Raw genomic sequence first — 15311 nt, forward strand, 5'->3', positions numbered from 1 at the left:
GTGCTTTTCTAATTCATATTGACAGTGTTGGTAACCGTTTTATAAAAGCAATAGCTCACTTCAGGCCAGTGATATGCTTATTATATCACAGCTAAGGGGGTTGCCTCCGCTTCGCGTCGGGCCGAACAACGCCACTTAGCTGTGATATAATAAGCATATACCACGGCCTGTCGTGAGCTATTGCTTAAATGACGCATATTGCTTCAGAATCAATGGTTATAACAAACATATAATATCCCAAAACAGCTTCAGGAATTGTGGCTTTAAGAACTCAAAATGTAACTAAAGCATCAGAGGATAACAAATACGTTCCTTACCTCTGAATGATCCCTCCCGAGGGATTTCATTTGGAAAAAAAGAGTTTCCGACAGGAGAACAAGACACTATGGGGAAATAGCGTAAGAAGAAGTTGATGTCACACACCTGACCAATCTCATAAAATAATAGCCTTCACATAAAAATGGAAATGTTTCAATGATTAAGTAACAAGACAGAAGTGCCATTTCACCCAAATGTAGCATGGAAAACCATCAAGTTTAATTATTACACACAAACCTGTGAGGATCCAGAAATTGAGCGCAAAGCTCAGCAATACCGTCACAGCATACATGATCCGACTTCTGCTCCTCAAGAGTGAATACCTTCCCCTGAGTCTGTGAGGTTTATAAAGGCTACATGCAGCCTGGCTCCCACACCTGAAGACTATCAAGTCCTAATTAACATCTAGCAGCTTGTTAGCGCTTCAGCCCATTACAACTAGTGATGGGGGAAACGAACACATTGTGTTGGAAAAAGTGTCGATCTATCGATGCAGTCGATTCAGCAGCTCCATAATGCCATCTGCTGGTCAGGTCATGGTATGGCGGCTGTATCGACTGATTCACAAGTCAAAATACAATAAGCCCACCGTCATCTGTGATGTCTAGTTCAATAAAGGTGCTGTGACAAACTGTGTCGACGTGTATGTGGCCATATACAGTATATACTTTCCCAAAATCCCAGGGACCGTCACCTACGCCTAATTTGGCCACTATGATGAATCATGATAGAACCATATCTGCCCATGACCTTTGATCAGAATGTTTCAAAACTATACAATTGTTGTCTGTGTTTGACGTGTGAGAACTGAAAAAGGAGAGATGATCCTGCACCTGGCTTCAAGGCCATCAGACACTTCTTCCCAGACAGTAACTCTCTAATTCCCATGCTATCACAATGGTCATGTGAGCTCGTAGGGTACAAATACTGATAAGTGCATATTAAAATAGAAAAACTGATAGGTTTCAAAACAAGCAGCTGGTGCTAGTCAAATAAACAATAGGACCTTGAATAATATATTATCCTAACAGAATACACCAATGTACAGTGAATAGTATAGTAAGTCACCTTTAATGAATCATTATTATCTGTCAGGCAATAACAGAATATACATACACACACACACACACACACACACACACACACGCACCGTGAGTGAACTTAACTTTAAGGTGGACAGGTGTTCCTAATCAAGTGTTCAGTGAACGTGAGACTATAGTTGACTACCCTCTGCCAATGATTCCAAATTGATGGGAAGCAAGTGGTATGGCATACATGAAGCTGCCTTCATAGTTTGTAAAACAGTGTAAACCTGTGAAAGTGTAAAACATTGTCAGCTTGTTAAGTATGGAGGACCAAAAAGGAGACTGCACCTGGGAAAGGGAATACTAATACTGAGACTTGATTGAAAAGGCAAATATTGTTTATTAAAACAAATGCATTTGAAAAACAGCAACATAATATTCCAACATAGGCGACACAATGCATTCACAGCAGGTTTAGTGTGTCTTCCACAGGCTCACAACTGCAATGAACTTTCTCCACTACTGATGAGCAAGTCCCCTAATGGTTCATTTAGGGACACCCGTTTCTGAACAAGAACAAATTAAAGTGCTGGACTCAATTTTAACAGATTAAAACAGATTTTAACAGATTAAAAAGCTCATTTGAACACCACAGAGTCTTATCGGTGCCTTAAGTATGTATGTATCGAGGGATATCAACATCTAGTCCTACATAACAGATCAAATGTGACAGGGTCTGGGAAAAAGTCCTCAAGTAGGGCAAGGTCTTTTTTTTTTTTTTTTACAGATTATGAAGTAAAAGATTGTACGCTTTCAAATGATGTGTCATACATTAAATCTTAAAATAGTTTAAGAAGATATGCTTATTTGAATATACACCTCAAACCAAATACCAGAGAAACTTGCTCTGAATCAAAACAGATGGGTTTGCTACCATCGCGTTGTAGCTAGCTAGCAGCTAAAAAGGAACATCGCTATGAACATCCATGTTCATGTTTAGCACATGTTTAGCACATCACAACATGCTGATAGAACATCAACATGCTAAAAACACCTAACTACACATAATTAGATGATCACACGGTCCTTGCTTTTGAACACGTCTTAAAACGTATGTTTGTTTACAAGCCATGTATCACTTACCCAGTAGGGTGAAGCAGGACAGGCAAGATAGAGTGAATCCAATTCATAAATTATAAGTATTTAGTGATCCTAAAACTGTTGTTTGTTATATTGAGTGGACTTTTCAACACTTAAACTTTCGTAATATGAAATTCCGAGTAACCCTAACCCAAGTAATTAAAAAAAAGTGTTGGTTATTTTTTGGTTATTTTGCACTAAGAATTGCTAACATGCAGACCTTTTCACCAGACTGTCACAAATGTATGTGTTGTAAGTCACTTCGGATAAAGGCATCTGCTAAATGCCAAAAATGTAAATGTGATGTAAACATTGTTTGGCATTGGAGAAAATTATCATTGCAATTGGGCCTCCATCTAAAAGCATAGTCTCATAATGGCTAGAGACGATGACAATAATACAAGCAGGGCAAAATCTATATTAAATTATTGGCAATCTGAAATGATCACAAGGTTCCCTTCCTTGGTGAGGTTATTTGCAGTAACATCAAACCATTCCATAAACCACATGGTAACCATAAATAATGTAACAGAAGATTACAAAAAATGTTTGACAATGGCAATGACATCAACACTGTAACATAAATACAAAAGTAAGATAGGAATTCAATGTAAACATTTGACATTTAAACTTTGCTATAAAAATCTCAGAGGTGTTGGAGTGGAGGGGGTGTTGAGGAGGGTGGAGTTGAGGAGGGTGGAGTTGAGGGGGGTGTTGAGGAGGGTGGAGTTGAGGAGGGTGGAGTTGAGGGGGGTGTTGAGGAGGGTGGAGTTGAGGGGGGTGTTGAGGGGGGTGTTGAGGAGGGTGGAGTTGAGGGGGGTGTTGAGGAGGGTGGAGTTGAGGAGGGTGGAGTTGAGCGTGGTGTTGAGGAGGGTGGAGTTGAGCGTGGTGTTGAGGAGGGTGGAGTTGAGGGGGGTGTTGAGGAGGGTGGAGTTGAGGGGGGTGTTGAGGAGGGTGGAGTTGAGGAGGGTGGAGTTGAGGAGGGTGGAGTTGAGGGGGGTGTTGAGGAGGGTGGAGTTGAGGGGGGTGTTGAGGAGGGTGGAGTTGAGGGGGGTGTTGAGGAGGGTGGAGTTGAGGGGGGTGGAGTTGAGGGGGGTGTTGAGGAGGGTGGAGTTGAGGGGGGTGTTGAGGAGGGTGGAGTTGAGGGGGGTGTTGAGGAGGGTGGAGTTGAGGGGGGTGTTGAGGAGGGTGGAGTTGAGGGGGGTGTTGAGGAGGGTGGAGTTGAGGGGGGTGGAGTTGAGGGGGGTGTTGAGGAGGGTGGAGTTGAGGGGGGTGTTGAGGAGGGTGGAGTTGAGGGGGGTGTTGAGGAGGGTGGAGTTGAGGGGGGTGTTGAGGAGGGTGGAGTTGAGGGGGGTGGAGTTGAGGGGGGTGGAGTTGAGGAGGGTGGAGTTGAGGGGGGTGTTGAGGAGGGTGGAGTTGAGGGTGGAGTTGAGGAGGGTGGAGTTGAGGGGGGTGTTGAGGAGGGTGGAGTTGAGGGGGGTGGAGTTGAGGGGGGTGTTGAGGAGGGTGGAGTTGAGGGGGGTGTTGAGGAGGGTGGAGTTCAGGGGGTTGTTGAGGAGGGCGGTGGGGGTTGTTCAGGAGGGCGGTGGGGGGGGTCACTGGGCCAGGTCCCTTACTTTCGTTTGCTCTTGGTGTCGGTGGTCTGGAACACACTGGAGGCTGACATCAGGTTCTCGATGTACTGTCCCAGAACCTGGTTCTCCGACTTCAGCTTCAGGTTCTCCTCCTTCACTGCGTCCACCCGCGACGACAGGTCTAGAAACAACTTACTGTGTTACTGAGACACACTACTGCAATGACTACCATGATGTACTGTGTTACTGAGACAAACTACTGCAATGACTACAATGATGTACTGTGTTACTGAGACATACTACTGCAATGACTACAATGATGTACTGTGTTACTGAGACAAACTACTGCAATGACTACAATGATGTACTGTCAAAGTGAAATGTCACTTTGGATTAGAACATCTGGTAAAGGAACTGGGAAGTATGTCATATACTGTATATATTCCAAGTTGTTGAAGGGTATACCCACTAGGTGGCAGTATTTCGCTTGTTATGCTGTCCGGCTCAGTTAGGAGTCGGCCATATTATTGTTGATTAGTTTCAGACGTTCATGTTACGGTGGTTGTCTATTAAGCTGTCCACCTAATTCCTGTAAGTCTGTTATTCGAATGTTTATGGTTAAGTTACATATTATACATTTACCCTGCTTATACTTTATACATTATATATATATTGTTATATTATCATTAGTGTATTATATTCACTAATGCTGCCTCAGGAAGGCCTCCAAGATCTCCAGGGACCCATCCCACCCTGGGAACGAACACTTTGTTCGGCTGCGCTCAGGCAGGCGGTTCAGGACCATGTTCGCACGGACAAATAGACTGAAGCTCAGCTTCTACCCTAGGGCCATTCAGGCCCTGAACACAGCAAAGACCTAGGTTCTAGGCCCTGGACAATCTAGACAATGTGATGGCAGCTACTAGATTGTAAACACAAGTGCAATATTGAAATACAACTGTGAACATTTCAAACCTGCTAACTGCGACACTTTAAATGAATGTGCAACAATACTATGTGCAATATGACAACCCTTGTGTACATAAGGTTCAGATATAGGAAAAGTTAGGATATTTATAGCATAGCATAGAGTACAGCACAGTGTTTTATTGTATAGTATAGTAGATAGTGTACATAGCCTTTATTTATGTAAACCAGCTCTTTTCCCTTTTTTATTTTACCCTTGGCCCTCTTGTTTTTAGTCTTTTTCCAAGCACCAGGGGAGCCCCCCCTTCTAAATTTCGTTGTATGGTACCTGTACTGTATTAATGACAATAAAGACCATTCATTCATTCATTCATTCATTCATATTCACATGTGAGAGTTAGCATACTGTCTCAGTTCATGCTTCTATTGTTTGTATCACTGCAGGGCTTCTTCATCTTTGTCATTAAATTATTGATTGACATTGAGGAGCGTATTTCTTCAGTTGTATGTAAGTGGAAGCAGAGTTGTTTTTTTTTGTTTTTTTTAATAAACGTAATAGCATCGATAAATAAAAGTCTGCTGGCCCTGTGTGTGTGTGTGTGTGTGTGTGTGTGTGTGTGTGTGTGTGTGTGTGTGTGTGTGTGTGTCTGCCTTCTCACCTTCTAGAGTGTGCTGCAGCTCCAACACCTGGTTTATAAGCCTGGTCTTCTCCTCCAGCTCAACCTGATTCTCCATGTCACCTACAACACACACACACACACACACACACACACACACACACACACACACACACACACACACACACACACACACACATACACACACACACACACACACACACACACACACACACACACACACACACACGTTGGAAACATGTCATAGAAACGTACCAGAGCAGGTAACATTATATCCCATCCCGGCTCGACCTCCTGAGCCACAGCCTCCCCCATGACACACCAGATGTTGTGTTGTATTACCGTCCCCGTCGGAGCTCATGGTGAAGTACTCGTCTTCCTTTTTGGAATGCAGGGCTGCGACTCACAGGGACCCTGGAGTGGACAGCAGATAAACACACACGGAGAAAACGACAACTTAGCATCACAGTGATAACAGGTGATGATGCTATCTACATGGCTACCTGGGGGTGGCTCTCATTGCTAGCTCGTTAGCCACATTTAAGAACAACTAGCTCGTTATACTAACTTTGACAGCTATATAACTCAACGTAACTTATACGTGATTGGCCGAGAGGCGTTAATAAACGTTTTTGCAGTTTGAATTGTGACTTCTTATGTTTTACGATTGTCCCTCCCTATCCCCTTGTTCGGGGGATAGCTGCTAGCTGCAGCTTTGCTACGCCGGCGAGGGGTGCGTTCGTAAATTCGCTCTGAGCGCCGGAGCACACACTGGGTTCAACATCATAAAGAAATCAAGTTATTTGATTGGACAAGAGGCATTCCATGAGTGCTGATCAGATTTCCAGAACGAATTTACTAACGCAGCCGAGAAGCCAGCTGGTGGAACATAACAACAAACCCTGGCAGGCCTTGCTCCTGCTAGCTATCTTAATCCTGTACCAAAGGACAAGGTTGAACATTCAATTCAACGAAATTATGAAAACTGTTGTGGTCAAAAGTTTTGACTCAAAACTATAGGAAAGTCTTACCCTAAAAAAGATAATTCAATATTGGGCTGGATCGTAACTGTCGTGACAATCCTGAAAGCTGCTGTTGAAGGAGTCTGCGGTGTCCACTGCCTCATTGAATTTCTCGTGTGGACAGGGTTGCCAGATGGGATTGACTATTTCCAGCCTAACCACTGTCTAAAAACCGTTAAAACCAGCCCCAAACCTATTATTTATGTTTTATATTATATATAATATATATATATATATTTTATTTTATATATTTTTATATTTTTTATATTATTTTATATGTTGTAAGATGTGGATTAATTCAGTTGTGTGACTTATTACACCATTTTTAATTGTAATAACAAAAGTTATTTCAGAGTAAAATATACAGGATCCCATATTATAAGGGATGGGTGGCAGCCCTACGGATGAGTGATTAATTTTCACATGACTCAAATCATATGGAGGACCAAGTCTGTCAAAATTAACAATAAATATATAGATACATAAATGAATGTATGAACAAATAAATGAATGAATACACACAGTAATAATGAAATACATTTCTATATTTATTTATTCTTTTACGCATTCATTCATTGTTTTCCACATTCATTCTTTGTTTTCCACATTCTTTTCCACATTCATTCTTTCTTTTCCACATTCATTCTTTCATTCTTTCTTTTCCACTTTCATTCTTTCTTTTCCACATTTATTCTTTCTTTTCCACTTTATCAGATCTGTATGCAAATTTATGGGGGCGTATCTTGCATGTTGTCCACGCCCCTACGCATTTTCATTGGTTGATACCGCGCGTGACGTGTGAAAGCAGCGACGCAGTTATCACCACAGACGGGTAGAGCGTTCTCACACAGCCTCTTTCACCCTATAATTTCCATGGAATCCCAAACTATGTCCACATCCCAAGCTATTCCCGTGTTGTCCCCTTTCACACATGTTGGCAATGGTCTATACCAGTGGTCTTCAACCGGGGGTCCGCGACCCCTAGGGGGTCCGCAGAGGTACTGCAGGGGGTCCGCCAATTTTTTTCTGAATAATTTACAATTTTCACCAAAATAATTTGTCACAATTAAAATATATAACAAAAGTTATATTGAGTAAACTACAAGCATCAATAGGCAATAATAAGCTACTTTTGACAAAACTATTTACAAAATAAATTATTCCCATGGAGCAGAATCGAACGTTAGCCGTTATAGCAAGCTAGGTGTTGCGAACAACAGAACATGAACAGCGGAACAGAACAACAGAACTACATTGAAGTAATAGTCAATAATTAGCATATCGTTAGCAATCAATATTTAGCATAACAATAATAAAAGTAAAAACAATATATTATTAGTTACTACTATTAATTAGTGAAGCAGGATGGATACATTTGTAACAGTAACGAGACCTCGAGCTCGAGATCCAACGGCTACTCCTTCCACCTCGGCCCCAGCAGCGCCTGCCCCAGGGGCAGATAAACGCAAAAGAGAAAAGTCCCGAAAATATTCAGAAGTGTACCTAAAGTTTGGATTTACTTTCAAAGAAACCGAAGGAGTGGAATTGCCGGTGTGTGTTGTTTGTGCGGCGACGCTCTCAAACGAAAGCATGAAGCCATCAAAGCTGCAACGACACTTGGAGACGAACCATGGCCACTTACAAGATAGAGCACTGGACTACTTTCAGGCTCGTCTGCACTCTCTCCAAGGCCAACAGACAATGATAAGAAAATCTGCGAAAGTCGGTGAGCTTGCTTTGAAAGCCTCATATCAAGTTGCTCTTCGCGTTGCCCAGTGTAAAAAACCATACACAATTGCAGAAGATTTGATATTGCCTGCGGCCACTGATATGTGCAAGACCATGTTTGGGAATGATGGATATGCAGAAAAGTTGAAGACTATCCCGTTGTCAGACACAACAATTGCTCGGCGAATTGGTGAAATGGCATCGGATGTGAGGGTGCAGTTAATTGAGAAATTACAAACGGCGGCGGCATTTGCACTCCAGTTGGATGAATCAGTGGACATGTCCAAAGACGCCCAGCTCTTGGCATTTGTGCGCTTTGTTGACCAAGACGAAATGTGTGAAGAGTTCTTGTTTTGTAAGAAGCTTCCTGAACGCACAACAAGTGCTGAAATTTTCAAAGTGATTGATGACTTTTTCGGTGAAAATGACTTAAGTTGGGCAAAGTGTGTCGCGGTGTGTACCGACGGTGCGCGCGCTATGACTGGGCAAAAGAGTGGACTGATGGCTGAGTTTGCCGATGTTATGGACACTGTTGTAAAGGCTGTAAATGTTATTAAGAAGAGTGCCCTACAAACTCGCCTCTTCGCTTCTTTATGCGCCGCTACAGGAGAGGAACACACTTAAAAATGTTTATTACATGTGGGGGTCCCTGTTCTGGTTGTCTTTCGTCCAAGGGGTCCTTGGGCTGAAAAGGTTGAAGACCCCTGGTCTATACTATTCCATCAGCACTGTATGGGAGAACTTGGTGATAACCACAATACCAGTTGACTCAATTAAACATAGCCCAGAGCGCATATGCGCGATGCAAGACAGCTGAGAGTGTCTCCACTGCGTTTATATCACAAAATGTACATTTGATAAGTAAAAGTAAGCTAGCTAAGTAAGTAATCTAGCTGACTATGACTGGAAACGAAGTACTATCCAGTTAGAATTATAGAATATCTAGTTGTGTTTTCCTGCTGGTCTCGCTGCCTGGGTTTGAACAGCCTTTCGGTGACTAAAAATGGCTTTGCCTTTCCACCAAAGAACCGTATATATATATATGCCATATATCATACCTCCACTATCATTCATATGCAGAGTTTGACTTAGGATGGCACCAGAAAAAGCATTCCAGCCTAACCAAATGGAGTACCTCTCTAGCCCAGGCAGTGAGCTGACCTCATGCACTGAAAAACTGTTTAAAGTACAATAATGAGTATTGTACTAATTGGACTTCTATTCTGGTTGTACTTTTTATTTTATTTTTAAACATGCTATGATTGGAAATTAAGTAGTGTCTGCTCTTGGCTGAGGGCTTCACCAGGTCACGCGCAGTATCAACCAATGAAAATGCGTAGGGGTGTAGACAACATGCAAGATACGCCCCTATATTTGCATACACATCTGATAAAGAGAAAGACAATGTTGTATTCACATAGAATGGTTTGTATTTGGCTGTGTTCGGAATAGCGTACTAGCATACTGCATACTAGCATACTCAATGAGTATATACTGCATACTACCTACTAAATTCACAATAATAGTATTCATCAGAGCAATTGCGCGTCATCTCCCTGTCATCAGAATGATCACGCCCCTTTTTGGGTGATAGAAGCGGAGAAGTTTGAATGGCGGTCAATGGGAATTTCTGGTCTTCGCTACTTTAATCCAATAAAATAAGAAAACCGTAGTGCTTTTTAGATATTAGGAGCACAAATCCGATGGCCAGTTAGGCAAACTATTATATAGTGTCGTTGCCGATCAATGATCGACGTCGTTATATAGAGAAAATTAATGAAATAGGGGTTGATTCATCAGAGCAGTCATACTTCATCTCCCTGTCATCAGGGATTTGTAGTTCTTCATTTGATTTATTAAGCCCACTGGTTCAGTGCCTGGCATTGTGTGTGTGTGTGTGTGTGTGTGTGTGTGTGTGTGTGTGTGTGTGTGTGTGTGTGTGTGTGTATATACTACAGACACAGAGAATCTGGATACTGTTTTGAGAAAAAATAAAATAAAGTTAAACCAGGTTTACCAGATTGCATTAACTAATGTGTTGTTGCTGGGTTAGGTCCAATTCTAAAACCAAACCACATCAGGAGTCCCCAACCACATAAGTCATGTCCTGAGTAGCCGTGGTGGAAGTGATAGTGTGATGGAAGTGATAGTGTGATGGAAGTGATAGTGTGATGGCAGGATCAGGAATATGTTTAACTTGGACACACGAGCCTCTGAAGTGTTTGGCTTGTTTTGTTGGGAACTTGATAACTGGAGAGAACAGAGGCAGTGGGAATTGCTTAATTAAAGAAAAACTGAAAGCATGTAGTAAGTAAGGGGCAGCTGTGGCGCAGGAGGTAGACCCGCCGTCTAATGATCGCAAGGTTGGCAGATCGGTGGTTCGAGCCCCGGCTGGCCACATGTCGAAGTGTCCTTGGGCAAGACACTGAACCCCAAATTGCTCCCAGTGAGCGGGCCGGCGCTTTGCATGGCAGCTTGCCGCCATTGGTGTGTGAATGGGTGAATGAGGCCACAGATGCCTTTTCCAGCGGGGGTAGGGGTGAACTACAGAAGTGAACACAGAAACATATTTCTGTACAGTCCGTTATTCTGAGGCGATACTATTTCATCAGGGTAGTTAGAACAACTACAAACTATTCTGGGAGAATACGATACAATGATTTAATAATATATATAATAAAATGTAATAATATATATTAATTTAATATGTATTTGTTAAGATAATTAGCACATTGTTTGTGGCTCCATGATCCCCATTTCCAATGTTTAAATGGTAAATTGAGTTTAAACTTGGGCGCTCTTATTTTGAAGACATCTCATTTACATACCGGAAGTACTGTTCGAGCTCACGGAACACAGACACATGACAGATCACGTGTCTTTTCTCAGCTGTCGATGGAGCCACGAAGTTCATCACAAATCACAATGATGCGTGGGAAAACTATCATAGTGACCGGTGCCAATAGTGGCTTAGGTAAAGCTACAACAGTGGAGCTACTGAGGCGGCAGGGCCGGGTCATCATGGCCTGCAGGGACGTGCGGAGGGCGGAGGAGGAGGCGCGGCAGGTCCGCCTGCAGACGGAGGAAGGTCAGCTGCTCGTCAAACACCTGGACCTCGCCTCGCTCAAGTCCGTACGGAGTTTCTGCCGAGATATTAACAAGGTCAGTGATTGATACATATGTGAGATGAGAGATGGCGTTTTTGACGTTTATTCAATAAACGCTAGATGCAAACAGTTCGACAACATTTGAGCAGTTCGCTAACCAGTTAGCCTCTCCTTTCTCGTTAGACAAGCTAACTAGGGCTGCGTTCGTAAATACGCACTGTAAATCTGACCAGCACTCATGGAATGCCTCTCGTCCAATCAAATTGCTTGGTCCCTTTATGACGTGGAGCCCGGTGTGCGCACCGGCGCTCTCAGAGCGAGTTGACGAACGCAGCCCAGGTCATTCTGGTTTGCTTAGCTACTGTTTTGCAGAGAACTTTTCACCAAGGCCTATTTATAGTCTGTCAGTGCAGGGCTGGACTGGGACAAAAATTAGGCCCTGGCATTTTTGGCCCAGACAGGCCCACCCCAATCGGTCGGACCACACCCACCAGCACAAAAATACTTGCCTTATATACTCGTCTTATATACTGTGCTGTACAGTCATATGACAAACTGTAGTATTCCCCCAAACCACTACAAAGACGACTACATACAGTAAGCAATGGTACCAGTGCAAGTAGACCAGTGTACTCAGTGATCAGATTCCAGAGCGAGTTTACGAACGCAGCCTTGTTGTTCTAGATTTTTCTTTCCATTATCAACCTATCATTGCGCTTTAGAGTAAAACAAAGCACGCAACTGTCGCGTCTATCTTTTCATGGCAACTCTACATTGTGATTTACAAGGGATATTAACTAATATTAAGTAATATTATTACTTGGTTACATTTTGCAATTGATCCGCGGTACACATGAGTGCCGAACCGTGGGGGGCGATCCGTTACACCCCTACACAGCTACCTATATTTTCCTTACCGGGTCAACGGTTACAGGCTGACTCGGCCCCGCTTCTTCTGTATCCTCTCTATCCTCTGTATCTGTACCCTGCTCCCGCTCCTCCCTGCTAGCCTCCTCTTCAACCTGTTGCTGTTGCTGCTGTGGTAAACTTGAGGGTGCAGCAAACATGTCCCTAATGTTTACACATTTGGCAGCATCTGCCTCGAGTTTCTTCTTGTTTTTCTCCCTAAGTTTTTCCCAGCCTCCCTTCCGTTTTAGTGTGCTTTTGCGCTCCATCTCTCTCAGTATCTATCTAGTAACTATCCAGGCTAACTAAATTTATTTTGCCGGCCGGCTCGGCCCAAAACTACCGCGAAACTGAGACGGAGGTCTGGTGCTGCGTGCGTGCGTGACCCCTGACCCCCCCCCCCCTTCTCTCTGTTGATTGGGCCAGCCCAGTGTCTGTACCGAAAACTGGCCAATGGGCCGCTGTCCCTGATTTATGGGCCGTTCAATGATAGCTTCCGATTTATGGGCCGTTCGATGGTAGCTTTCGGCCGGGCCGGCTGGTAAAAAAAAAAATGTATTTTTTTTTTTTTTTTTTTTTTTTGCCGGTCGGCTCGGCCCAAAACTACCGCGGCCCACCGGGCAAATGCCCGGTATGCCAGATGGCCAGTCCAGCCCTGTGTCAGTGTATTATTAGCCTCACATGTCACATTGGACAAGTCCATGCAACTGCCTTTATCCACAGGGAACTACTATAACTAATAGTTATTTTGCTAGTAGTCTTATTATCAGACTTCTGAAATAAACTGTTTACCTATTTCTGAGATTTGATTAGCTTATGATTTCCTGTTTCCCATGGTTGCTTTTTGTTTTCAATGTTCCTCATGCCACAAATAAAACATAATAATAATAATAATAATAATAATAATAATAATAATAATAATAAAACATAACCTGAATGACTGAATGAATCACACCTCCTGGTTCTGCGTTCATCATGACCTTGTTTGTGGTTTTAAACAGGACGAGCCCAGGATCGACGTGCTGATCAACAACGCAGGCGTCTACCAGTGTCCCTACGCTAAGACGGAGGACGGCTTTGAGACGCAGTTCGGGGTCAACTACCTCGGCCACTTCCTCCTGACCCACCTCCTGCTGGAGCTCCTGAAACGCTCTGCGCCCAGCCGCGTCGTGGTGGTCTCCTCCAAGCTCTACAAGCACGGACAGATCAACTTCGACGACCTGAACAGCGAGGGCAGCTACGACAAGGCCGCCGCCTACAGCCGCAGCAAGCTGGCCAACCTCCTCTTCACCTGCGAGCTGGCCCGCCGGCTGGGGGAGGGGGGGGCGGCGGGGGGGGGCGTCACCGTCAACGCCTTGACCCCAGGTGTGGTCAGGACCAAGCTGGGGAGGCACATCCACGTCCCCCTCCTGGCCAAGCCCCTGTTGGACCTGGTGTCCTGGGCCTTCTTCAAAACCCCCGAGGAGGGCGCCCGGACCCCCGTCTACCTGGCCTGCTCACCTGAGGTGGCGGGGGTCCAGGGGAAGTGCTTCGCTGACTGCCGGGAGCAGACGCTGCTGCCCAAGGCGACAGACCCGGAGGTGGCCCGGAGGCTGTGGGACATGAGTGAAGTCATGGTGGGCATCGTCACATGACCTGGGTTTCCCCCCAACTCCCGTCCGGAAGGAGAAGAAGGATGTTCTATTTGCCGTGCTATCACCTTGTCAATCAATTGTTTGAATTGGGTCATTTCTGTGCTCTAGACACAGGGACAGACATATTCGGTGCCCCCCGGAGCAATTAGGGGTTAAGGGCAAGGACGCATGCAGCTACCCTCCTGAGGACAGATGACAGCCTCACCACCAGTGAGACGACCCCGTCTGACGCGCAGAGGAGAGTCATCCAGCTGGAGGGCCAGGTCGCTCAGCTGCAGTATGTACCGTATTTTCCGGACTATAAGTCGCACTTTTTTTCATAGTTTGGCTGGTCCTGCGACTTATAGTCAGGTGCGACTTCAGTGTTTCCTCCAGGATTTCCCACATTAGTGGCGGGGTGTTCCTTTTTCGCGTGCACGCGCATAAAACGCGCACTGGCGCTCAAAACAAAGACATAATTTCACCAAAACCACGCACAAAACCGGCTAACGACTGTGTGACAGTCAGATGGAGCATTCGGTAAACAACCAACAGCAAGGTAATGCATCAGCTGAGTTAAAGAAAACCAACTCTTACCTTTGAGGACACCAACATGAGCCCTGCTTACCCGTACCTCCGCCGTTCTGTTCGTGGTGATTTTAGAGGTAATAGATTATTTTTGCCCCGCGCATATTGCTATGAATAGTTCGAAGCTAGGTGCTTGCACGGGAGGGAGTTTGTGTTCTACGCTCCTCCTCCACTGATCGTATTATCGGACGATGATGATGATGATGATGATGATGATGATGATGTGCCAGAACACATACTAGACGTATTGGACAGTGAGGATGAAGAGGAGCAGAGCCAGGGGAGCAATTCCTCATGTCCAATTGTGGTGCTGGACAGTGACACTGACACTGTGGTGCTTGACAGTGACAGTGACAATGACTTTGTTCACTATATTGATGACTTTGAGGAGGAGAACGAGGAAGACAATGACTTTGTTCACTATATTGATGACTTTGAGGAGGAGGAGGAGGAGGAGAACGAGGAGGAGGAGGAGGATGTGGTTATTAGGGTTGGGTACCGTTTGGTTTTATTCGATACCGGTGCCAAATCGGTACTTTAAAAACGGTACCGGTACCGAAACGGTACTTAAATCGGTACTTTTGATTTTTAAAAAAAATCTATATAGAAATCCAGGATTTTTCACATCAGTGGTCACTGACGCGATTTTCCGAGTGCACGCCATTAATGCAGAGCGGCGATGTTTTATATAAGGTGATCAAATACCAACATATCCTGATGCTACA

At 44.3% G+C, this 15311-nt stretch overlaps 2 protein-coding genes across 2 annotated transcripts; one reads left to right on the plus strand and one right to left on the minus strand.

Annotated features, from left to right (window-relative positions):
• Window positions 1-4095: 4095 nt before the first annotated feature.
• Window positions 4096-6016, minus strand: LOC308153190 (short coiled-coil protein B; the record flags this gene model as incomplete). Its single annotated transcript, XM_080526276.1, has 3 exons — window positions 5965-6016; window positions 5644-5724; window positions 4096-4238 (listed from the first exon to the last, which is right to left on the minus strand). Exons 1-3 carry the CDS (start codon window positions 5981-5983, stop codon window positions 4096-4098), a joined length of 243 nt encoding a protein of 80 aa, XP_080382402.1. The 5' UTR covers window positions 5984-6016.
• Window positions 6017-11297: 5281 nt separating this feature from the next.
• LOC308152449 (retinol dehydrogenase 14-like) lies at window positions 11298-14019 on the plus strand (the record flags this gene model as incomplete). The annotated part of the gene is made up of 2 exons (XM_080525434.1): window positions 11298-11534; window positions 13387-14019. The coding sequence occupies 2 exons, from the start codon at window positions 11298-11300 to the stop codon at window positions 14017-14019; spliced, it is 870 nt and encodes a 289-aa protein (XP_080381560.1).
• Window positions 14020-15311: the final 1292 nt, after the last annotated feature.

Source organism: Nansenia antarctica (genome assembly GCF_963989245.1).
Source record: "Nansenia antarctica genome assembly, chromosome: 3".
NCBI lineage: Eukaryota > Metazoa > Chordata > Actinopteri > Argentiniformes > Microstomatidae > Nansenia > Nansenia antarctica.